The following is a 24,302-nucleotide window of genomic DNA, read 5'->3' on the forward strand; positions in this document are numbered from 1 at the left end:
GAGGAGCAGCCCACCTTAGAGACGTGCTGCAGGCCCAGACCCTCCAGGAAACTGGACTGCTCTGATGCTGGGGGTCCAGCTCCAGCGTCCTGAGCTTCCTCGGCCCGCCTCCCTCCGTTGGCCTTCACTCTGTCCTCGACCTCAGCAGCGGGTTTCTCCGCGTGGGAGACGGTTCTATGGAGGTCCAGGGCGGAGCGCAGAGGGAAGGCCTTATCGCAGGAGTCGCAGACAAAACGGTGGAACTTACTGATGCAGCGCCGCAGGTTGGACTCACACCAGACCTGGAGGGACAGACGGACGGGTCAGAGACCTGACGGTTCAGAGCAGCGACGCCGATGGCGGCGAGGGGTGGGTGGGGCTCTACCTGAGCGATGTGAGCAAACTTCTTGCAGGAAAAGTCGATGAAGGCGAGGTCGTTGAAGCCGGTGGGGATGGAGGGGTTGTTCTGGATGAAGGGACGACCGCTGGGGTCCTGGGGGAGGAGCTTATGGACGCCAGCATTGTGGCGCAGCAGGCCGCGGTGGGTTCTGAACGAAAGGCAGCAGAGATCACACCTGTAGAGGAGATCAAAGGAGACGCTCAGGTGATCTATCTCTATAGTTCTGCTGCTATAGGCTTAGACTGCTGGAGGACATAGGGACCCCTTTTTCATCATTCTGCTTCATTCTATCTCTATTCTCCCACTCTGCAGAATCTGTTAGTTCAATCTCTAACGTTCTGCTCTCTCTGCTTTTTCTCATAGTAGCTTCATCTGGTCTGTTCCTGTTTGGCTGTGACTCCATCCTGGAGAGAAATATCAGCTGTGCTGCTGCCATCAACACCTTTGTTTCTAGATGTTGGAGCTTGGCCTGTTTTCCAGTGTAGTCCTGTTTCTCTGACTGTGACTAACTGGATGTGCTCTCTTCATCCTCTGACATGGGAGCTGGCTCGGAGCTCGTCTGCCTGGCTGTGTGTTTCCTGGACGGGGCCGCCTGTGGAGCTGGTTGACAGTTGCCTTTTGTATCTATGCTTCTTTTTCTATGTCTGCTTCTGTTTCCTTGAACCCCAGTGGGCCTCAGCAGATGGCCGCTCACACTGAGCCTGGTTCTACTGGACGTTTCTTCCTGTTCAAAGGGAGTTTTTCCTCTCCACTGTCGCTACAAGCATCAAAGTGCCCTGAGATGTGTTGTGAATTGGCGCTATAGAAATTACCTGTCAGCTGTCTGAGTTCTTCCATCAAACTAACTTTCCTTTCTCTTTCTCCTCTCCTCTCCTCCTCTCCTCTCTTCCTCCTCTCCTCTCTTCCTCCTCTCCTCTCCTCCTCCTTTCCTCTCCTCTCTTCCTCCTCTCCTCTCCTCTCTCCTCTCCTCTCCTCTCTTCCTCCTCTCCTCTCCTCTCCTCCTCTCCTCTCTCCTCTCCTCTCCTCGTCCTCTCCTCTCTTCCTCCTCTCCTCTCCTCTCCTCTCTCCTCTACCCTCTCCTCTACTCTCCTCCTCTCTCCTCTCCTCTCTCCTCTCCTCTCTCCTCCTCTCTCCTCTCCTCTCCTCCTCCTCTCCTCTCCTCCTCCTCTCCTCTCCTCTCCCTGCAGTGCAGTCTATCCTCTTACCGGCTGATTAAGGAGGATTTACCTCTAAGTATTCTCCTTCCTCCATAACGAGCTCAGCGCCGCCTGCTGACCTCATTCCTTCCCTCCTGTCCTTCATGTTTTCTCCTCATAATGTTTTCTAATTTTCCACTTTGATCTTTCCTCCATTGCTTCCTGCTTTATTTTCCCGCAGGAACAAACTGACCTCGGTGTCTCCGATTGGCTGAGATGGGTGAGTTCAGGTCGTGTACCTGAGCATGGTGTCTGGATGAGTGTCCATGTGAGCGTCCAGGTCCAGTCTGGAGCTGCAGGTCTTAAAGCAGATGGGACATGGCAGCAGCTCCTCCTCGGAGCCGTGGACCGCCATGAACTCGTCCGCCGCCGCATCCTCCATCACCTGGACACAGAACCGAGCCGTTCTAGTTCTCTGAGGAACACGGGCCAGATGGAACCCAGAGCGGGAAGAACCGGTTACCTTCTTACTGGGCGGCTCGTCTCCGAGCTCCTCCTCCAGGCCCTGCCGCCGCTTCATGGAAGGACGGCGGCGTTTGGTCGGGGAGGGAGGGCTGCTGAGGGGGATCAGACCGTTCGGGTCCTTGTCGTGGATCTTCATGTGCCTGAAGAGGAGGAGAGATGAAGAAACCGGTCAGATCCAAGGGATTCTGGGAAAACATTACGGTCCAACTTAGTCTGACCCTGAAAACTGAGACTGTGTGAGACATGAGGGGGAGAAAGGAGACGTCAGAGGGAGAAAGGAGACTTCAGAGGGAGAAAGGAGACTTCAGAGGGAGAAAGGAGACGTCAGAGGGAGAAAAGAAGCATCGGAGGGAGAAAGGAAGCATCGGAGGGAGAAAGGAAGCATTAGAGGGAGAAAGGAAGCATCAGAGGGAGAAAGGAAGCATCGGAGGGAGAAAGGAGACGTCAGAGGGAGAAAGGAAGCATCGGAGGGAGAAAGGAAGCATCGGAGGGAGAAAGGAAGCATCGGAGGGAGAAAGGAGACATCAGAGGGTATAAGGAGGCATCAGAGGGAGTAAGGAGGCATCAGAAGGAAAAAAGGAGACGACAGAGGGAAAAAGGAGACATCGGAGGAAGAAAGGAGGCAACGGAGGCAGACAGGAGACATCAGAGGGAGTAAGGAGACGTCAGAGGGAGTAAGGAGACGTCAGAGGGAGTAAGGAGACGTCAGAGGGAGAAAGGAGGCATCGGAGGCAGTAAGGAGGCATCGGAGGCAGTAAGGAGGCATCGGAGGCAGTAAGGAGACATCAAAGGGAGTAAGGAGGCATCAGAGGGAGAAAGGAGTTCATCAGAAGGAGTGAGGAGGTATCAGAGGGAGTAAGAAGGCATCAGAGGGAGTAAGGAGGCATCAAAGGGAGTAAGGAGGCATCAAAGGAAGAAAGGAGGCATCAGAGGGAGTAAGGAGGCATCAAAGGGAGTAAGGAGGCATCAAAGGGAGTAAGGAGGCATCAAAGGGAGAAAGGAGGCATCAAAGGGAGTAAGGAGGCATCAAAGGGAGTAAGGAGGCATCAAAGGGAGAAAGGAGGCATCAAAGGGAGAAAGGAGGCATCAAAGGGAGTAAGGAGGCATCAAAGGGAGAAAGGAGGCATCAAAGGGAGTAAGGAGGCATCAAAGGGAGAAAGGAGGCATCAAAGGGAGTAAGGAGGCATCAAAGGAAGAAAGGAGGCATCAAAGGGAGAAAGGAGGCATCAAAGGGAGTAAGGAGGCATCAAAGGGAGAAAGGAGGCATCAAAGGGAGTAAGGAGGCATCAAAGGGAGAAAGGAGGCATCAAAGGGAGTAAGGAGGCATCAAAGGGAGAAAGGAGGCATCAAAGGGAGTAAGGAGGCATCAAAGGAAGAAAGGAGGCATCAAAGGGAGAAAGGAGGCATCAAAGGGAGTAAGGAGGCATCAAAGGGAGAAAGGAGGCATCAAAGGGAGTAAGGAGGCATCAAAGGGAGAAAGGAGGCATCAAAGGGAGAAAGGAGGCATCAAAGGGAGTAAGGAGGCATCAAAGGGAGAAAGGAGGCATCAAAGGGAGTAAGGAGGCATCAAAGGAAGAAAGGAGGCATCAAAGGGAGAAAGGAGGCATCAAAGGGAGTAAGGAGGCATCAAAGGGAGAAAGGAGGCATCAAAGGGAGTAAGGAGGCATCAAAGGGAGAAAGGAGGCATCAAAGGGAGTAAGGAGGCATCAAAGGGAGAAAGGAGGCATCAAAGGGAGTAAGGAGGCATCAAAGGAAGAAAGGAGGCATCAAAGGGAGAAAGGAGGCATCAAAGGGAGTAAGGAGGCATCAAAGGGAGAAAGGAGGCATCAAAGGGAGTAAGGAGGCATCAAAGGGAGAAAGGAGGCATCAGAGGGAGTAAGGAGACGTCAGAGGGAGTAAGGAGACGTCAGAGGGAGAAAGGAGGCATCTGAGGCAGTAAGGAGGCATCGGAGGCAGTAAGGAGGCATCGGAGGCAGTAAGGAGACATCAAAGGGAGTAAGGAGGCATCAAAGGAAGAAAGGAGGCATCAGAGGGAGAAAGGAGTTCATCAGAAGGAGTGAGGAGGTATCAGAGGGAGTAAGAAGGCATCAGAGGGAGTAAGGAGGCATCAAAGGGAGTAAGGAGGCATCAAAGGAAGAAAGGAGGCATCAGAGGGAGTAAGGAGGCATCAAAGGGAGTAAGGAGGCATCAAAGGGAGTAAGGAGGCATCAAAGGGAGTAAGGAGGCATCAAAGGGAGAAAGGAGGCATCAAAGGGAGTAAGGAGGCATCAAAGGGAGTAAGGAGGCATCAAAGGGAGAAAGGAGGCATCAAAGGGAGAAAGGAGGCATCAAAGGGAGAAAGGAGACTTCAGAGGGAGAAAGGAGACGTCAGAGGGAGAAAAGAAGCATCGGAGGGAGAAAGGAAGCATCGGAGGGAGAAAGGAAGCATTAGAGGGAGAAAGGAGACGTCAGAGGGAGTAAGGAGACGTCAGAGGGAGAAAGGAGGCATCGGAGGCAGTAAGGAGGCATCGGAGGCAGTAAGGAAGCATCGGAGGGAGAAAGGAAGCATCGGAGGGAGAAAGGAAGCATCGGAGGGAGAAAGGAGACGTCAGAGGGAGTAAGGAGACGTCAGAGGGAGAAAGGAAGCATCGGAGGGAGAAAGGAAGCATTAGAGGGAGAAAGGAAGCATCAGAGGGAGAAAGGAAGCATCGGAGGGAGAAAGGAGACGTCAGAGGGAGAAAGGAAGCATCGGAGGGAGAAAGGAAGCATCGGAGGGAGAAAGGAGACATCAGAGGGTATAAGGAGGCATCAGAGGGAGTAAGGAGGCATCAGAAGGAAAAAAGGAGACGACAGAGGGAAAAAGGAGACATCGGAGGAAGAAAGGAGGCAACGGAGGCAGACAGGAGACATCAGAGGGAGTAAGGAGACGTCAGAGGGAGTAAGGAGACGTCAGAGGGAGTAAGGAGACGTCAGAGGGAGAAAGGAGGCATCGGAGGCAGTAAGGAGGCATCGGAGGCAGTAAGGAGGCATCGGAGGCAGTAAGGAGACATCAAAGGGAGTAAGGAGGCATCAGAGGGAGAAAGGAGTTCATCAGAAGGAGTGAGGAGGTATCAGAGGGAGTAAGAAGGCATCAGAGGGAGTAAGGAGGCATCAAAGGGAGTAAGGAGGCATCAAAGGAAGAAAGGAGGCATCAGAGGGAGTAAGGAGGCATCAAAGGGAGTAAGGAGGCATCAAAGGGAGTAAGGAGGCATCAAAGGGAGTAAGGAGGCATCAAAGGGAGAAAGGAGGCATCAAAGGGAGTAAGGAGGCATCAAAGGGAGTAAGGAGGCATCAAAGGGAGAAAGGAGGCATCAAAGGGAGAAAGGAGGCATCAAAGGGAGAAAGGAGGCATCAAAGGGAGTAAGGAGGCATCAAAGGGAGAAAGGAGGCATCAAAGGGAGTAAGGAGGCATCAAAGGAAGAAAGGAGGCATCAAAGGGAGAAAGGAGGCATCAAAGGGAGTAAGGAGGCATCAAAGGGAGAAAGGAGGCATCAAAGGGAGTAAGGAGGCATCAAAGGGAGAAAGGAGGCATCAAAGGGAGTAAGGAGGCATCAAAGGGAGAAAGGAGGCATCAAAGGGAGTAAGGAGGCATCAAAGGAAGAAAGGAGGCATCAAAGGGAGAAAGGAGGCATCAAAGGGAGTAAGGAGGCATCAAAGGGAGAAAGGAGGCATCAAAGGGAGTAAGGAGGCATCAAAGGGAGAAAGGAGGCATCAGAGGGAGTAAGGAGACGTCAGAGGGAGTAAGGAGACGTCAGAGGGAGAAAGGAGGCATCGGAGGCAGTAAGGAGGCATCGGAGGCAGTAAGGAGGCATCGGAGGCAGTAAGGAGACATCAAAGGGAGTAAGGAGGCATCAAAGGAAGAAAGGAGGCATCAGAGGGAGAAAGGAGTTCATCAGAAGGAGTGAGGAGGTATCAGAGGGAGTAAGAAGGCATCAGAGGGAGTAAGGAGGCATCAAAGGGAGTAAGGAGGCATCAAAGGAAGAAAGGAGGCATCAGAGGGAGTAAGGAGGCATCAAAGGGAGTAGGGAGGCATCAAAGGGAGTAAGGAGGCATCAAAGGGAGTAAGGAGGCATCAAAGGGAGAAAGGAGGCATCAAAGGGAGTAAGGAGGCATCAAAGGGAGTAAGGAGGCATCAAAGGGAGAAAGGAGGCATCAAAGGGAGAAAGGAGGCATCAAAGGGAGTAAGGAGGCATCAAAGGGAGAAAGGAGGCATCAAAGGGAGTAAGGAGGCATCAAAGGGAGTAAGGAGGCATCAAAGGGAGAAAGGAGGCATCAAAGGGAGTAAGGAGGCATCAAAGGAAGAAAGGAGGCATCAAAGGGAGAAAGGAGGCATCAAAGGGAGTAAGGAGGCATCAAAGGGAGAAAGGAGGCATCAAAGGGAGTAAGGAGGCATCAAAGGGAGAAAGGAGGCATCAAAGGGAGTAAGGAGGCATCAAAGGGAGAAAGGAGGCATCAAAGGGAGAAAGGAGGCATCAAAGGGAGTAAGGAGGCATCAAAGGAAGAAAGGAGGCATCAGAGGGAGTAAGGAGGTGGGGACAGATGGAGCAATAGATGACATTAAAAAAAACAGACAGAGAACAAGGAGGAGATGATAAAAAGGAGGCTGAGGAGGAAAATGTGTAAACAATAGATAAGATGGATGAAGAAAGAAAGGACAGGAGGAGACGCAGAGAGGAGGGAGGTTGTAAAGCAGGAGGATGATTTTATAGAAAACAAGAGGAAGGAGATCTGGGTCAAAGAGAATAAGGAGTCAAAAGGTGACATCAGGAGGTGCTGCTTCAAGGTGTCATCTATTAATAGAGGCCTCAGGCAGCCGCTGGACAACCATAAGAGGTCCTGACAGCCAGTCAGCAGATCTGGGAGCAGCTGACAGGAAGCGGCTCATTAACCAATCAAAACTCAGGGAAGCAGTGGGCCAATGAGAGAGCGAGGTCTGCAGCAGACGAACCCGTGACCCAACAAGCGTCCAATCAAAGACGGGCCAGCCTGCAGAGTCAGCAGAAACAGATACAGAGCAGAGGGAGAGAGCAGACAGCTGCTGAGAGGAGGAGGAGGAGGGATGGAAGCAAGGGAAGAGGAGTTTGATGAAGGAGAAACTTAAAGAGGAAACAAGGAGGAGGAAAAAAAAAACAGCAGGAAAGGAAAAAATAAAGAATAAAATAAAATGAAGAGTGCAGGAGTCCCAGGGAAGAAAGGGGTTAAAAAGGCCCACAGGACAGAAAAGGGAAAAAAGGAGAAGAAGCTAAGACAAAGAAAGGAGGGAGGAGGAGGAGGAGGAGGATTACACAAGATGGAAGGAAAAGGAGGAATTTATATTAAGGGAAAATCTTCCTCTGGTCTCAGTTTTCACCTCAGCTCTGTTCAAACATTAAAACTAAATGAGCCGTTTCATATCTTCTCCTGAGGAGGCCCTCAAATCTCAAAGGATGCTGTTCCTCATCTTCGCTCCCCCCCCCCCCCCCCCCCCCCCCCTCCCCCAGCTCCGTCTGCAGTTTGCATTGGAAATGAGTTTCAGAAAAGTCTGGATCGGATCGGACCGGAAAAACCGGCTCTCTGCTCGACCTGAAGCAGCACCAGGGGAGCCTCTCAAACTACATTACCCATCAGCCCCTTGGTGCTGAGTGAAGAAAAGAAATGCTTTACTAGAACATGTCTGCACATCTCCAGACATCTAACCTGTTGCTTTGCATCACGTTGCTGCATCATCTCCTCTCTGATGCTTTTTCCCACCAAACCGGTTCCTGTTTGTTTAGCTTTAGTTCTGAGTCCAGACCAAGCCGCACACCGAGCTGCGTTCACAGTCACCGTTCTATAAGCTGACTGTTTTACCACTCCAACTGGAGTTTATAAATGCAGAATAAAGTTACCGATGGAAAAACCTGTAGGATGTTGTTTATAACTCCAGATCAGGAAAAGCCATTACGAGCCACAGAAAGCATTTATACACACCACTAGTTGGTTCTAAATTCACTGTCTGATTATACGCAGTGGACTGTTTATAACTCCTGATCAGAGCGTAGAACAGCCAGTTTGAACTATAGACAAAACACCACCAGTTGTTTCTAATTGAGTTTATAAATCCAGACTGAAATGGTTTGTGTAATCCGTTTGCAGCTGTTTATAACATCAGATATTAGAAAAGCCAGTCTGTACTGTAAACAGCCTTTATAAACACCATCTGTTGTTTCACTTTATAAATCCAGACTGAACTGTCCATCTAAACTATGTGGACGACTGTTTATAACTCCTGATCAGAGCGTAGAACAGCCAGTTTGAACTATAGACAAAACACCACCAGTTGTTTCTAACTGAGTTTATAAATCCAGACTGAAACGGCTTGTGTAATCCGTTTCCCGCTGTTTATAACATCAGATATTAGAAAAGCCAGTCTGTACTGTAAACAGCCTTTATAAACACCACCAGTTGTTTCTAACTGAGTTTATAAATCCAGACTGAAACAGTTTGTGTAATCCGTTTGCAGCTGTTTATAACATCAGATATTAGAAAAGCCAGTCTGTACTGTAAACAGCCTTTATAAACACCACCTGTTGTTTCTACTGGTGTTTATAAATCCAGACTAAAACAGCTTGCGTAAAACTTGTGGACTATTGTTAACAGCGCCGCCGATCACTCCTGCAGCATCAGATCAAATTAGCCAGTTTTAACCATAAACAGCATTTATAAACACCACTAGCTGTTTCATTAAGTGTTTATAAATTAGACCCATTTGCAGAGAAGAAGAGATCAATAAGTTACAAACTTGTCTATTTTCTTTCTTGCTACTTCTAGTGGTTTCAGTCTGTCTGTCTTTGCAACTTGTAGGTTAACCGATTAAGATTCTGTTTTTTCTAACTAGATGCAGCTCTATAGATGTACGAGTGACCTATCTTTGTTCAGCTGCTATACGTCTTGTTGCTACGTTTCTGTGGGCTCCTTTAAGGTCTCTGCATCTCATTCATCTTGTTTGAGGTCTGGTTGATCTTTTTGTTTAATCATTAATTGGTAAGACTTTACAAAAACCATCATAAACGGTAAAGAGATTATTTATCAATTATTTGAAAAAACTGGAAACGTACATCTATAAGCAGCATTGGGCTATAAGCTGCTAATATCTACTGAACTGTCTCCACCAAACCTATAGGGGGAGCTCTACTTATAGCCCCCGGTGTAGGGAAGAAGGAGAATGCTAGCTCCCGTTAGCTTGTTAGCTTGCAGAAGTAACAGCTTCTACTGAAAGATAGAGCTTCATCAGCTCTTTATTTCAGCTCTGCAGGAGTTGAGCTCAGTCTCTTCATTGGTTCAGCAGCTTTAATGCAGCAAATAAATGTCAAAATGTGGGAATTTGTGACATTTATTCTCCGTCGTGCCTAATGCTAGCATGTTCTTGTGCTAAATGAAAATTAGCCACTCATTCTTTGACTTCCACCTCTGGCGGTTAGAAAACCATGCAGCTTCTTATAAGCCGCATGGTTCAAAGCGTGGGAAAAAAGTAGCAGCTTATAGTCCGGGAAATACGGTAAATTGAACGATGCACAAGCAGAATTAAGTTAAGCGTCACAGCTGTCTCTGTTGTACTTAAAGTCGTAGAGAAGCAGCTGTTCCAAACGTTGCATTTCCGAATTTTCCCGAGTGGTGCCCGACTTTACACGAGTGAATACAGTGAATGTGATTGGTCGATTATCAAGGGGGCGGGATTGTTGTGGCGGAAGGTTCACAAGCATGTTTGGTTGTGGCCGGTTTGTCGGAAGCATCTTGCTAACCAGTTAGCAACTTAGTGCTAGCAGGTTCCCAATGGGAAATTCCATTGGGACCAAGAAGCACTAAGTTGCTAACCAGTTAGCAACTTAGTGCTAGCAGGTTCCCAATGGGAAATTCCATTGGGACCAAGTAGCACTAAGTTGCTAACCAGTTAGCAACTGAGTGCTAGCAGGTTCCCAATGGGAAATTCCATTGGGACCAAGTAGCACTAAATTGGTGACTTAGAAACGACGCTGTCAAGGAACGCTATGGACAGCGGAAACATGCAAGAGGAGGAGAGTTTAGTGTCGGAGGTCGTGGATGAGTCTCCTCCGTCATCCATTTTTTATTTAGAGGAGGAAAGCGGGGACGAAGATGTTGTGGAAGAGGACGCCAGGGCGGCAGAAGCTTGGTTTGGTGTAGAAGGCTTCCAGCCGTACATGTTTGAGCCCTTGCCTCGCAACGCTGCCAGTTCTGTTAGCTCTACGCCTGCCGAAGACACAGACGTCCATCCCCGTGAACACTGGGACGCAACTCAATGGGAAAGGAAAGGATTCTGGTTTCAACCGTTGCGTATATTAGCTGCGACACATGAATCAAGATGCTATGACCGAAAACATTTGATTGACAGATGACCGTTGATATATGATTGGCCGAATTTAGGTGTTCAGGCTGACGTAGAACTAACTGGCCTGCAGAAGATAACGGAAAAAACACAGATTTTAAGACAGGATTCTTGTTAAAAATAGAAATTTTCTAAATTTTTACATTTATACACATGTTTTAGCCTGAATGATTTGACATCTAAATATGATTTCCCTACAACTTTAAAGGATCCAGACTCTTTGGTAATAAAGCTGAAACTCAGAGATGAAAAGAAAAACTAAAGATGAGACAGATCGTGGACACAGAGCAGCTCTATTTTCTTGAAGCCAGAGAGCAGAAGAATAAATGGGCTGGTTGTGTTTGCGTCGGCCTCCAGTCATTCCTTCCTGCCCACGGCTCTTCATGCCGCAGCAGCAGACGGAGGAAGAGGGACGGAGCATGGATCCATCTCTCTTTCTCTGACTCTAAAAACTTTTGGTTTCACTCTTCCAGTTGGACCCGTGTTTGACTGAAACGTCTGTTAATGAGCAGCGCAGTCTGGGCCTCACTGATAAATGACTGGGTGGAGCTCTGGGTGGGTGTTTGATGGGGGAGAGTGGATCTAAAATCTCGCCTTACTTCCTGTGCACCCCCCCCCCACGCCTGCAGTCTTGTCCCTGGCGGTGGAATCAGCGTACCAGATGATGATGGAGTAGAAGTGCCTAGCTTAACCACCTTAACCATTGGATGTGGACTTCAGGTCGCAGTGGATCGTATCAGAGAACTAAACGACCCGGAGGCTGTGTGTGTGCGCTGTGGGTCACCTGTGCATGTTGCCGTTGGTGGTGAACGTCTGTCCGCAGATGGTGCATTTGTACGGCCTCTCCCCGCTGTGGACCAGCATGTGTCGGTCCAGCGACGAGGCCGAGCTCAGGCACTTCCCGCAGATGCTGCAGGAGTGATCGGTGGCGCCGGTGTCGGCGTTGTGCTGCGGGAGAACGACAGCTCAGGTGTTGTTTCGGCTCGGCTGCGGCGCGCGGTGTGGGGGGGTGGGGCTTACCTGTCGGATGTGCATGGTCAGCTGGTGCTGCGTCTGGCAGTTCTTGTCGCACAGCGGGCAGATGAAGGCCAAGCTGTCGTCTTTGGTGTCCTGAGGAGACATTAAAACCGCGGCGTGAGACAGAGAAAGATCTTCCTCCGGCAGGAGATTGATTCCACAGAGAAGCAGCTCGTTGCCATGGTGATTCCCTCCTTTTTTTCATTTAGCAGAGTCAAAGGCACAGCCCACAGCATCACTTTTATAGTCAGACCTTCTGGAGGCGTCCTCCAGGTCCGGGGTGGACAGAAAGGGCATGTGGGGTCGTCTCTCTGCTCGCTGGGCTCTGATTGGTCAGAAAAATAGCTCCTCTAGCACTGAGGGGCAGGAAGTGGGACAGGGGGAGCATTCTGGGGCAGGAAGTGATCATTTTCTGATCAGACAGAACCTGAGGAGCCGAACCACAACGACATCTAGAGGACACGCCCCCCCCCGCTGAGGAGAAACCTTCACACACACACACACACACACACACACACATCCTCGGCTCAGGAGGCAGAACTTCCTATTTCCTGTTTGAGGCACAGGAAGCCCTGACAGGAGCAGGAATGCCCCAGTGCATGATGGGAAAGGAGGAAAGCAGCACGGCGGCGAGGCGGCGTTTCCTACCTGGTTGCGTCGAGCGTTGCGACCTGGCGGGGCTCTCATGGCGGCCGTCAGAGACTTGCTGGGTGAGGGGCTGCGCACAGAGACACAGAACTACGTTACATAGATGCTGACTCTGATAAACCCAGAGATGTTCAAACCCGTGGAGCAACTTTATCCCACATCTGGTCGGTTTTTGATCTGAAACGGTTCGGTTTGTCTTCCTGCTCTGGAAAAACTATTTAGAAATAAGTAAATATGTCTTAAATTAAGCGTATTTACCATTAATTTGAAAAGGTAAAGTAGAAAGTTTGCAATAGAATGAGTATTTTTACTCTTAAAATAAGATAAATAGATAATATGCACTTGAAATAATAGTTTTTTTCTTTTATTTTAAATGTAAATTGTCTTTTTCCATTGGATAAATGTTTTATCTCTTCAATTCAAGAACAAATGCACCTATTTAAAGAAAAAAATGACTCATCTAGAATAAATTTTTTCAGTGCAGGTTCAATTCCCTCAGCACCGACCCGATGAAGCAAGGCAGTGTGTTACGTTTGCATCAGTTACACTACAGTGATTGTTTATGGGGGGAAAGCAGACGGTTTAACCGCCTGCCTTAAAGAGACAGTTTGAGGAATTTTAAACATTGAACAGCTGTTGGCTAATCAGAGTTCTGCTGACTCAGCAGTTTCTCGTCGCTCTGAGCCGCTCGGCAGAAACTCCCCAACAGGCTGAAGGAGAAACTGAAGGAGAAACAAGTCTGACGCCGTAAATAAACAAACTACAGATTCAGATTAAAACCTTCTAAATATTAGATCAAAGGCTAATTAAGAAGTTTAATCACCTTTTTTGGTCTCGATTATAAACTAATATAAACCAGAGATGGAGGGATTTATAGTCCGACTGATGTTTGTTTTGTTTTTCTTACATCAGCAGCAGCTTCTGTCTGGATGCGTTCGCTGATGTGTCAGAGCATCATGGCTGCTCCCTCCATCTTCCAACCACTGCTAACGTTTGTTTTTTTATTTAGAAGTCTTACTTTATGTTTAAACTGAGATTTCAAACTTAGGGTGGCAAACTTTTTAAAAAGTAAACTTCTTGGCCTTCCACCCTAAAGACCCGGTAAATCTTTTCTTCTGTGAGTGAAATCCTTTTGGAAGCAAAACTTCAGCTATCTCTATAGTTCTGCTGCTATAGGCTTAGACTGCTGGAGGACATAGGGACCCCTTTTTCTTCATTCTGCTTCATTCTATCTCTATTCTCCCACTCTGCAGAATCTGTTAGTTCAATCTCTAACGTTCTGCTCTCTTTCTGAGGTTTCTTCCTGTTCCTCTCCACTGTCGCTACAAGCATGCTTAGTGTGAGGGATTGCTGAAGAGTCAATGAGTCGATGCAATCAGCTGGTTTTCCTTAGATAGAAAACTTTGAATCAATCTGACTGGATGATCTGGTGAACTGGAAAGTGACCTGAGAGGACATGATGTGAATTGGAGCTATAGAAATAGAATAAATAGAATTACATTTTATTTTCAGAGGCTACCCTAGTTTGGCCGATGTCTTAATAATCATCATAAACCGATTTCGGTCCAAAGGGATTAAACTCGGTCCTCTTCAGGATTCCAGTCAGGTAGAAAAAATGTCTCATAATTAAAATCTAGCTTTTAAAATAAAAACAAAAGTTAAAAAAAATGTATTATATTATTCACACATTTATATTTTTCTAAATAAAATTTAAATAAAATCAGATCAGAAATGAGAATGTTGTTTTAAAAAAGGACATAAAGCTCATAGAGCCGCTTCAGTCTGACCTGGGAGAAGGTCCAGCCGAGGAGCTGGTTGAAGGAACGCCGCTCTCTCCTTCATTTCCTCCTCCTCCGTTGATCGTCCCGGCGGCTGACATCACCGTTGACATCATGGCGTTGATGGAGGACAGGTCTCCGTTCTGGAGCGGTTCTGCTCCCTCCTTGGCTCCGTTGATGGCAGCTGGAGAAGCAGATATCACCGGCGGCCTCGCCGGGTCCGGCTCCTCCGTGATGGAGGCGTCTCTGGTATCTTTCAGCTCGCCGAGCGTCGCCTCCTCCTTCAGGAGCCCGTCCTCCATGTCCACCTGCCTGCTGGCTCCTTCCTCCTCCTGAAGCTTCTCCATGACTGCTGGGAAGAGAACAAACCCAGCAGACGTTAGCTTCTGCTGTTCAAATACAGACGAGGCGAGAATTCTGGTCTGCTGGAGCTAAAACTGACCGAGAACCCGGTTCTGAAAATCCCAATCTAGATTAGTCAGTTTTTCTTAAAATAAGGATCTTTTATCTTGAATTGAGGAATTAAAAGAGACATTTTTCCAATGGAACAAGAAAATTTGGCAGATCATCTGATTTACCTTTTCAAAATAAGAGTAAATACACTGAATTTAAGACGTATTTACTAATTTTTAGATAGTTTTTTTTTTTTTTTGCAGTGTGGACCAGCTGCTAATTGCACTGCAAAAATGATCTAGAAATAAGTAAAACTTTCTTAAATTAAGTGTATTTACCCTTAATTTGAGTAGGTAGATTAGTTTACTCTTAAAATAAGATAAATAGATAAAATGCACTTAAAATAAGAGAATATAATAGTTTTTTCTTATTTTAAATGTTAATTTTTTCCTCAATTCAAAAAAAAGGCACTTATTTTAAGAAAAAAAAGGTATTATCTAGATTTAATTTTTTCCAGTGTGATGCGTTCAGGTTCTAGTAAACCCAACATGTTTAACCGCGAGATCGCTGCTGGAGAACCGCCAGAACTGGATCCATCGGTTCCAGTGACCGCTGATACGGTCACACAGACGGAGCGCTCTGATTGGCTGCTGAAAGGCAGCACTGTTTAACAGACGGCAAAAGATGGCGGCAGGAGGAGGAAGCTGTTCGCCAGAAACAGGTTTTTGCTTTTTGCTAAAGGAGAAACAAGACGTGAAAAACAGAAACCAAGCGTTTCATTCAAGCTTTTTGATTAAAATCCCTTCATCTTCCAACCATTGCTAATGTTTTATTAGATAAAGAAGTTTGTTTAGTTTATGTTTAAACTGAGACTTCTTTAATATTGCAGTATGTCATTTTTATCACTCAAATAGAGGAAGAAACAAACTATAGGCGAACTTTTGGGACAAATGGTTCAATAAAGAGCTAATTTATATACATGTTTAAGCTAGACTCATTTGACATATAAATATGATTTTAGGCCTGACTTTAAGGCCTCCATAGACTCTGTCACTGAGGCCCGCCCTTATTTTTTTATTTTATTTCGTTCTTATTTATTTTATTTTTTCTCTCCTTGTTAAATTTTTTATGAATATGTTCTTTGCTTGTGGTAATATTGGAACAATTAGAGCTAAACGTGGCGTCAGCTGCAGGATAAAACCCTGATCTGGTCTCAGTTTGAACTGAACCCAGATCAGCGTCGGACTGAGAACCAAAGACCAGAAAAAGGAGCCTAAATCCAAGGAGAGGAGGGAATAACGCTGCCGACGTTTCTACATCTGCCTCCAGACATCATCTCACACACAGAACGCTGACGCTCCCGCATTCCTGCACATCCCTGCAAAGGTCAGCGCCGCTGAAAGGTCCGACCCGCGTCCGTCTGGGAACCTCTTTCAGAAGCTAACGACCTGAGCGGCAGCATCAATGCTCATCCTGTCTAAAGTCTTTTATGGATCTAAATTGATTTTAAAATCTCACTTCTAGTTGAAAAACTTCATGTTTTCAGCACAGAAAAGAACCCAAACTGGACCAGAAATAAAGAGGTGAAGCATTAATTAAAAAGATGAACAGAGGAGCTTATAGAAGGAGGCTAATAAACAGACAGGAAGATCTGCAGATTTAAGGGGTTTTAGCAAAGCATCTGGAAAACTCTGAAAACGCAGCCTGCAGTCCAAACGGAGGGCAAAGGTTTGCTCCCGCTGTGAGGCACCTGTGTGAGGATGTAACCCAGTGACAGACGGTAAGCGATGGAGGGATGGATGGAGCTGAGTGGGGGGAGGAGAGTCTCCTGCCACCTAAAGCCTATAAATCCTCTGGTTTCTGTGAGCGCAGCCAGAATAAAAGCAGCAGGGTGTGAATGGCCGCCGCGCCGCGCGGCTTCGCCTCAGACTCGCTAAAAACTAACTTCATCTTCTATATCAGGCTGGTCGGGCGAGGCGGGATATCTGGTGTCTGTTAGAGCGGAGGAGGAGAGGGACGGAGGGATGTATGGGTGACACAGATAGAGTGGGGGAGGACAGGATCCAGCCACCATATGTTGGCTATTTATTACCTCGGCCTAACTGCCTCCCTGTCCTCATCTGCACATCGATCGCTGTGTTTTAGATCCGCATCGCGATGCAGATCTACCCTGTGAATCCGCTCCAGCAAACCATTCCTACATCCGTACTTTAGGCACAGGCTAACCGCTGGAACGCTCCGTTTTATGGCTGCTATCATTACCTTTGATTTGAATAGCGGCCATATTGGTTTGAGGTCAGAGTTAATGACAAACATCCAACTTTCTAAATCTCTGTCCCCAGATTCAGGAGCAGAGATTAGCAGTTTAACTCGTTCTAATAAACAACATCTGGATCTTTAGCACAAGTTTGGAGGGAGAATCCTGTTTATCTATTATTTATTTTTCATAAATCTCATTCATGTTTTAGTTGAAGTCTGTTTAGCAAACAGCTAAAATCTTTCTCCTCTCTGCTTCTGATCTTTGTTCAATTTCTACAGTTTTAAATGAAGTCTAATAATCATGTTTCTACCCCACAGGTTATGTTCACTAACATTTACTAACTAATAAAACTAGTTGTTAGGTTTAATCATTTAATCTGAGGCTAGCTGTTTTTATGCTACTGCTAAATGTTAAAAACTCTAGCATAAGCTACCCATCTAATTAGCTAACTAGGTAGTTAATTACCTACCTAGTCAGCTACCAAATTAATTAGCCAACTATCTAATTAGGTAGCTTCCTAATTAGCTAACTACCTAAAGAGCTACCTATCTAATTAACTTACTACCTAGTTAGTTACCTACGTAATTAGTTACTTATCTAAAAAGCTAACTAACTAGTTAGCTACCTACCTAATTAGCTACCTATCTAATTAGCTACCTACCTAGTTACCTACCCGTTTTCTTAGCCAGCTACCTAGTTAGTTCCTAATTAGCCAACTACCTAGTTAGTTACCAACCAAATGAGCCACCTACCTAGTTAGCTACCTATCTAATTAGCTACCTACCTGTTTTGTTAGCCAGCTACCTAGTTAGTTACCTAATTAGCTAACTACCTAGTTAGTTACCAACCACATGAGCTACCTACCTAGTTAGCTACCTATCTAATTAGCTACCTACCTAGTTACCTACCTGTTTCGTTAGCCAGCTACCTAGTTAGTTACCTAATTAGCTACATAATTAGTTATCAAGCAAATGAGCTATCTACCTAGTTAGGTAACTACCTAATTAGCTACCTATCTAATCAGCTACCTACCTAGTTACCTACTTTTTTTGTTAGCCAGCTACCTAGTTAGTTACCTAATTAGCTAACTACATAATTAGTTACCAAGCAAATGAGCTACCTACCTAATTAGCTAACTACGTAATTAGTTACCAAGCAAATGAGCTACCTACCTAATAAGCTACCTACCTAGTTACCTACCTGTTTTGTTAGCCAGCTACCTAGTTAGTTACCTAATTAGCTAACTACGTAATTAGTTACCAAGCAAATGAGCTACCTACCTAGTTATCTACCTATCTAATTAGCTACCTACCTAGTTATCTACCTGTTTTGTTAGCCAGCTACCTAGTTAGTTACCTAATTAGCTACATAATTAGTTATTGAGCAAATGAGCTACCTACCTAGTTAGGTAACTACCTAATTAGCTACCTATCTAATCAGCTACCTACCTAGTTACCTACCTGTTTTGTTAGCCAGCTACCTAGTTAGTTACCTAATTAGCTAACTACATAATTAGTTACCAAGCAAATGAGCTACCTACCTAATAAGCTACCTACCTAGTTACCTACCTGTTTTGTTAGCCAGCTACCTAGTTAGTTACCTAATTAGCTAACTACGTAATTAGTTACCAAGCAAATGAGCTACCTACCTAGTTAGGTACCTACCTAATTAGCTAACCCCTTACTTCGTTAGTTTACAACCTAGTTACCTACCTATCTAATTACCTACCTACCCAATTAGCTAACTATGTAGTTAGTTACCAAGCAAATGAGCTACCTACCTAGTTAGGTACCTACCTAATTAGCTAACCCCTTACTTAGTTAGTTTACAACCTAGTTAGCTAACTACCGAATAAGCCAACTATCTAATTAGCCAACTACCTAGTCAGTTACCAAACTAATCAGCCTACTACCTAGTTGGCCAACTACCTTATTAGCTAGCTAGTTGAACAACTATCTAGTTAGTTACCAACTAGCTTTAGTTAGAAGTCATGCTAAAAGCTGCATTAAGGTTGAACTGAGCAGCTCAGCAGCAGGTTATTGATGCGATGAATAAAGCAGCGTTGGTTTGAAGCCGTAGCTTCAGGCTGCTGGCGGTTTAAATAGCTGCCAGAGTTTTTCATGCTAAAATTAGAGCGTTAAAATCAGGTGCATCATGAAGCGCAGTTAAAGCGACGCTGGCTTTTCTTCTTTGGATCCAGAAAGTGAAAGAATGTCTCTTTATCTGTTTCTGAAACTGTCGAGCAGAACAGGAAGCTGACACTCACAGGAGTCAGCAGAGAGCGCTTCGCTGCTTCCCTCATGTGTGAGAGAGATTGATGGACCTTCTCCATGACCCCCCCCCCCCCTCGGAGGCCTCCGTCTAACACTCAGCTGCCATCACCCATCCTCCACCGCCGTCTCCCTGCAGGACTTTGCCCAAACTTGTTAACGTTCTTATGAAACCAGCAGCAGGCAGATTCTGCTGTTTTACTCTGACAGATAACAGCCCTCATCTCATCTCCTGCCTCCATCGGTTTAACTCTATAAAACCTGGTTCACCCCCCCCCACCCTTCCTCTATCTTGCATCATCTTGTCTCTCAGCCCCCCCCCTCAGCTCAGTTACACATTGACTGCCATGTTTGCGGTGGAGCAAAGTGGAGTTTAGAACCGCAGTGATAAAGTGTTGAGATAGCATCAACGGTGTGTTAGCTCCACTGTATGGCATACCACAGCCAGGGAGGGGGGAGGGAGGCACCGCAGCCAATCAGAGAGCTTCTCTCAGAGGGGAGAAAGCGGCCAATCAGGTGGAAGTTTTCTTCTGCTTCCAGACATCTTTTCTCTCCGTGGACCAACAGGTCCTCTACAGAGATGCCGCCTGAGAAGCAGTTTGATCACTTTAATTTAATTAAAAACAATCAGAACTGATTTAAAGGTACGGAAGAGGATTAGGGCCACTGAAAAAAAAAACATTTCTGAGATTAAAGTCAGACTTCTGCGAAAAAAATTCAGAATTCTGAGATTAAAGTCAGACTTCTGCGAAAAAAATTCAGAATTCTGAGATTAAAGTCAGAATTCTGAGAAAAAAGTCAGAATTCTGAGAAAAACTCAGAATTCTGAGATTAAAGTCAGACTTCTGCGAAAAAAAATTCAGAATTCTGAGATTAAAGTCAGAATTCTGCGAAAAAAGTCAGAATTCTGAGATAAAATTCAGAATTCTGAGATTAAAGTCAGACTTCTGCGAAAAAAATTCAGAATTCTGAGATTAAAGTCAGACTTCTGCGAAAAAAATTCAGAATTCTGAGATTAAAGTCAGACTTCTGCGAAAAAAATTCAGAATTCTGAGATTGTCAGAATTCTGCGAAAAAAGTCAGAATTCTGAATTTTTTCCCCATACTATACTGAAATAAAATAAAAAACTTTACTTTTTTATTTTTCAGTGGCCCTAATCCTCTTCCGTATAAAGGAATCTGCATTTTGGAGGAAATATTAGTAAAAGGTCTTTTTCCAGGAGATGAAATCTATGTCTATCAGAATGGAGCACGTTTTTATTCACTTTACACGTTAATAAAGGATTCACTATTTTAGCTGTACTAACCAGCTGTTTATATATCCGTATTTGATTTGAAAACTTTTTTTGGGGGATTTTTTCTAATTCAATTTGGTTTTATTAAAAGGCTAATCCATAACAGACAAATTATGTTGATTTGGTATTCAAAGGGTCACTTTAGGAGCACTGTTTCTTCTAAAAAGTCCCAAAATATCCGCTTCAGATTCTACCTTTTTATCCTGGATATTATCCTTTTAGAGGAATTTAATTTTAATTTAGGGTTATCAGATAACTGGAACTTATGGCCCAGGTATGAGCATACGCTGGCATATGGTGTATGCCACAGTACGCCGTATGTTGAGGTGTTCCAGCGTAGCCATAGCTTATCCAACCAATGCCAGCGTTTTTGGCATACGCTGGCTAAATGGTCAAAGTGTGACAGGGGCTTTAGGTCCATTTTTTTGCATATTAGCATCTTTAAAGCTCTGCTCTATAATGTCTGAGCATAATTGTTATGTGATGTAGATCGGCTGTTGAGCAGCTAATCAAAGTTTTTTGCTTTATGTGAATAAATCTGCATACAGAGAGCTGGAAGATGCGTAAACATTGGATGCAGGTTAACCTCAGGATGCATGAAGCAGGAAATAGACAGAGCCCTTCAAGCGGCAGCGATGAGGGAAGAAACGCTTTCAGCGACAGACGGCCATGTTTTCAGTAAAACGAGAATCTGACAGGTGGTCACATGACAGGAAGGAGGCGGCGACAGGTTTGAGGATGGAAATGATCAGCGACAGAGAGAGGGATGAATGGATGGAGGGATGAGAGGGAGGAGCATATTTACCCGTTCTTTTTCGTTAATCAACGCACGCTCACTCTTTCGCTTGAATCTCAGGGGGGGCGGGGCGGAAGGGGGCGGGGTTTGTTGTGTTTGTGTCTGCTCACGCTGCGGGGGGAAAGCACAAAGAGACGGTCAGTAACAGAGACAGCTCACTGCTACAGTCCCACATCTTCACACATTAAGGTTAAAAACACAGGAAATACACACATCACAAAAATAAGCCTTTAAATAACATATAAATACAACAACAAATTCATTTCTATAAATAACATTTACCCCACCAACAAAAACACATGAAAGAGAATAAAACTAAACAAGGTAAACATTTACACAGGACAAAGATTCACACAATAAATGATCAGAATATTAATAAAACAATGAAACAGATTCTACTGTTAACATCGGATGGATGGATGGATGGATGGATGATGGATGGATGATGGAGGATGGATGGATGGATGATGGATGGATGATGGAGGATGGATTGATGGATGGATGGTTGATGGATGGATGGATGGATGGATGATGGATGGATGATGGATGGACGATGGATGGATGGATGGATGATGGAGGATGGATGGATGATGGAGGATGGATGGATGGATGATGGATGGATGATGGAGGATGGATTGATGGATGGATGGTTGATGGATGGATGGATGGATGGATGATGGATGGATGATGGATGGACGATGGATGGATGGATGGATGATGGAGGATGGATTGATGGATGGATGGTTGATGGATGGATGATGGATGGATGATGGAGGATGGATTGATGGATGGATGGTTGATGGATGGATGGATGGATGGATGGATGGATGGATGGATGATGGATGGATGGACGATGGATGGATGGATGGATGATGGAGGATGGATTGATGGATGGATGGATGGATGGATGGATGGATGGATGGATGGATGGATGGATGATGGAGGATGGATGATGGATGGATGGATGATGGATGGATGGATGGCTGGATGGATGGATGGATGGATGGATGGATGATGGATGGATGAACGGATGATGGATGGATGAACAAATGATGGATGGATGGATGGATGGACGGATGGATGGATGGACGGATGGATGATGGATGGATGATGGATGGATGATGGATGGACGGATGGATGGACGGATGGATGAACACATGATGGATGGATGGATGGATGATGGATGGATGGATGGAAGATGGATGGATGATGGATGAACGGACGGATGGATGGATGATGGTTGGATGGATGATGGATGGATGGATGGATGGACGGATGGATGGATGGATGATGGTTGGATGGATGGATGATGGTTGGATGGATGGATGATGGATGGATGGACGGATGGATGGATGAACGAATGATGGATGGATGGATGGATGGATGATGGATGAATGGATGATGGATGGATGGATGATGGATGGATGGATGGACGATGGATGGATGATGGATGAATGGATGATGGATGGATGGATGATGGATGGATGGATGATGGATGGATGGAAGATGGATGGATGATGGATGAATGGATGATGGATGGATGGATGATGGATGGATGGAAGATGGATGGATGATGGATGAATGGATGATGGATGGATGGATGGACGATGGATGGATGATGGATGGATGATGGATGGATGATGGATGAATGATGGATGGATGATGGTTGGATGGATGGATGGATGATGGATGAATTAGATGATATTTCTTGTCTTCTAATCAATCAGCATAAACTCAGTGTTCAGGGTTAATTTGGTTACATTCAGGAAGGTATGAAGATGTAAACATAGACGTTGCCTTGACAACAGAGCAGGAAGTGACCTATGCAGGAAACTAAATGTTTCTTTAATCATCACAGACTTTAGATATTCTTTCTAATCTTCTTCCAGCAGCTCCACACACGCTGCTCCTATTACTGCGGGGTCAGAGGTCAGCCTGCTGATATAATCACGGCTGTCAGATAACACCAACTGCTGCGCCGCAAAGGCCCGCAGAGGCCCGCTGCATGATGGGAAACAAAGAGATACCTGCTATCTGCAGTATGTAGGCCACCGTCAGATAACGAGGACACCCTGTGCGTCTGCATGGACTGTTTGATACAACACCGAGGTCTGGCTCCTGACCAGGAGTCAAAATAAGAACATCCACATAGGAGGAGGAAGAGGATGCTGCAGCAGAGGGAACAAAGGCCACGTCTGCAGCAAATGGAGGCTTAGCTGAACGGCACAAAGAGGATAATCTGCTGCTGTCAGGAAGGACAAAGTGAGGTGATGAGGAGGAGACGGAGGAAACAACAGAAATGATGGGGGGATAAACAGAAGCAACAGGCTGCACAGGATGTATTCATGGATGGAGGGATGATGATGAAGGAGGAGGAAGAAGAGAGGGGGATGGAGACAGAAAAAGATTAAGAGCTTAGAGGGCTGGTTAGGCTAATTAGGAGGAGGCAGCTGAGGATGGAGGAGAATACCTCCGCCTGCATCACTGATGCAGATTAGGAGCAAGCAGGAACAATACTGCTGATACGCATGCAGAGGTATGCACTGACATCGCTTCGTTTGTTAACACGCCGCCATCTTTTAACCGGAAGGTCACCAAACAGTTGTGGAGCCGCGCTGCTCCTCCAGATGAAAGCATGATGGAGCTGCCAGCGGCGTTAATGAGCCGGGTATTGTTGGAGATAAAGGAGGTGTAAGCTGATACAGGGAGGTGCTGTGGCTCCCACCTAAACCAGGGTTTATCGCCGTGCCCCCCCCCTCAGCCACTCAAAGTCCCTGATAAGCCTGCGGCTAATCAGCTAGCCCCGCTAACTGCCTTTAGCTTTGTTGGGCTGCAGAAGGGCAGCTAAATGGTTGACTGAAGGTTAATGATTGATAACAGGGAGTGATAACTAAGCAACCACACTGAATCTATGCTCCTATTAGGTAATATATTACTATTGTAACTTTTTTATTCCTGATATCTAACTGGAGGGATTAGCTTTGAGTCATGCTAGCTGCTTTGTGCTACATTTTTAGCTTCTACACCTCATGCTATTGCAATAATGTGTGTAAATAAACTTGTGAATGAAAATGGATGGGTGATGGATGGATGAAGGATGAATGGATGGATGAAGGATGAATGGATGGATGATGGATGAATGGATGGATGGATGATGGTTGGTTGGATGGATGGATGACGGATGAATGGATGGATGAAGTATGAATGGATGGATGATGGATGAATGGATGGATGATGGTTGGTTGGATGGATGGATGATAGTTGGTTGGATGGATGGATGGGATAATGAGGGTTGGGATTGGGGATGAGGAAAATAAATGGATGGTGGATGATGGTGTTTGGATGGGGATGGGGATGGATGATGAGGAGGGATGAGAGGGATGGATGATGGATGGTGGATGAAGAGGTTGGGATGAAGAGGAGGG

At 45.9% G+C, this 24,302-nt stretch overlaps 1 protein-coding gene across 1 annotated transcript in view; it reads right to left on the reverse strand.

The window, feature by feature from the left end:
* LOC119796947 (ras-responsive element-binding protein 1-like) overlaps positions 1 to 24,302 on the reverse strand; it is a 58,479-nt gene that overhangs the window by 7,104 nt on the left and 27,073 nt on the right. Inside the window, 8 exon segments of the mRNA XM_038305733.1 lie at positions 15 to 281; positions 365 to 554; positions 1,815 to 1,960; positions 2,039 to 2,180; positions 11,205 to 11,368; positions 11,441 to 11,530; positions 12,086 to 12,155; positions 13,873 to 14,215. Of these exon segments, the coding sequence (XP_038161661.1) occupies positions 15 to 281; positions 365 to 554; positions 1,815 to 1,960; positions 2,039 to 2,180; positions 11,205 to 11,368; positions 11,441 to 11,530; positions 12,086 to 12,155; positions 13,873 to 14,215 (1,412 nt within the window).

This window comes from Cyprinodon tularosa, unplaced genomic scaffold (genome assembly GCF_016077235.1).
Source record: "Cyprinodon tularosa strain WSP-4 unplaced genomic scaffold, ASM1607723v1 ctg562, whole genome shotgun sequence".
Lineage (NCBI taxonomy): Eukaryota > Metazoa > Chordata > Actinopteri > Cyprinodontiformes > Cyprinodontidae > Cyprinodon > Cyprinodon tularosa.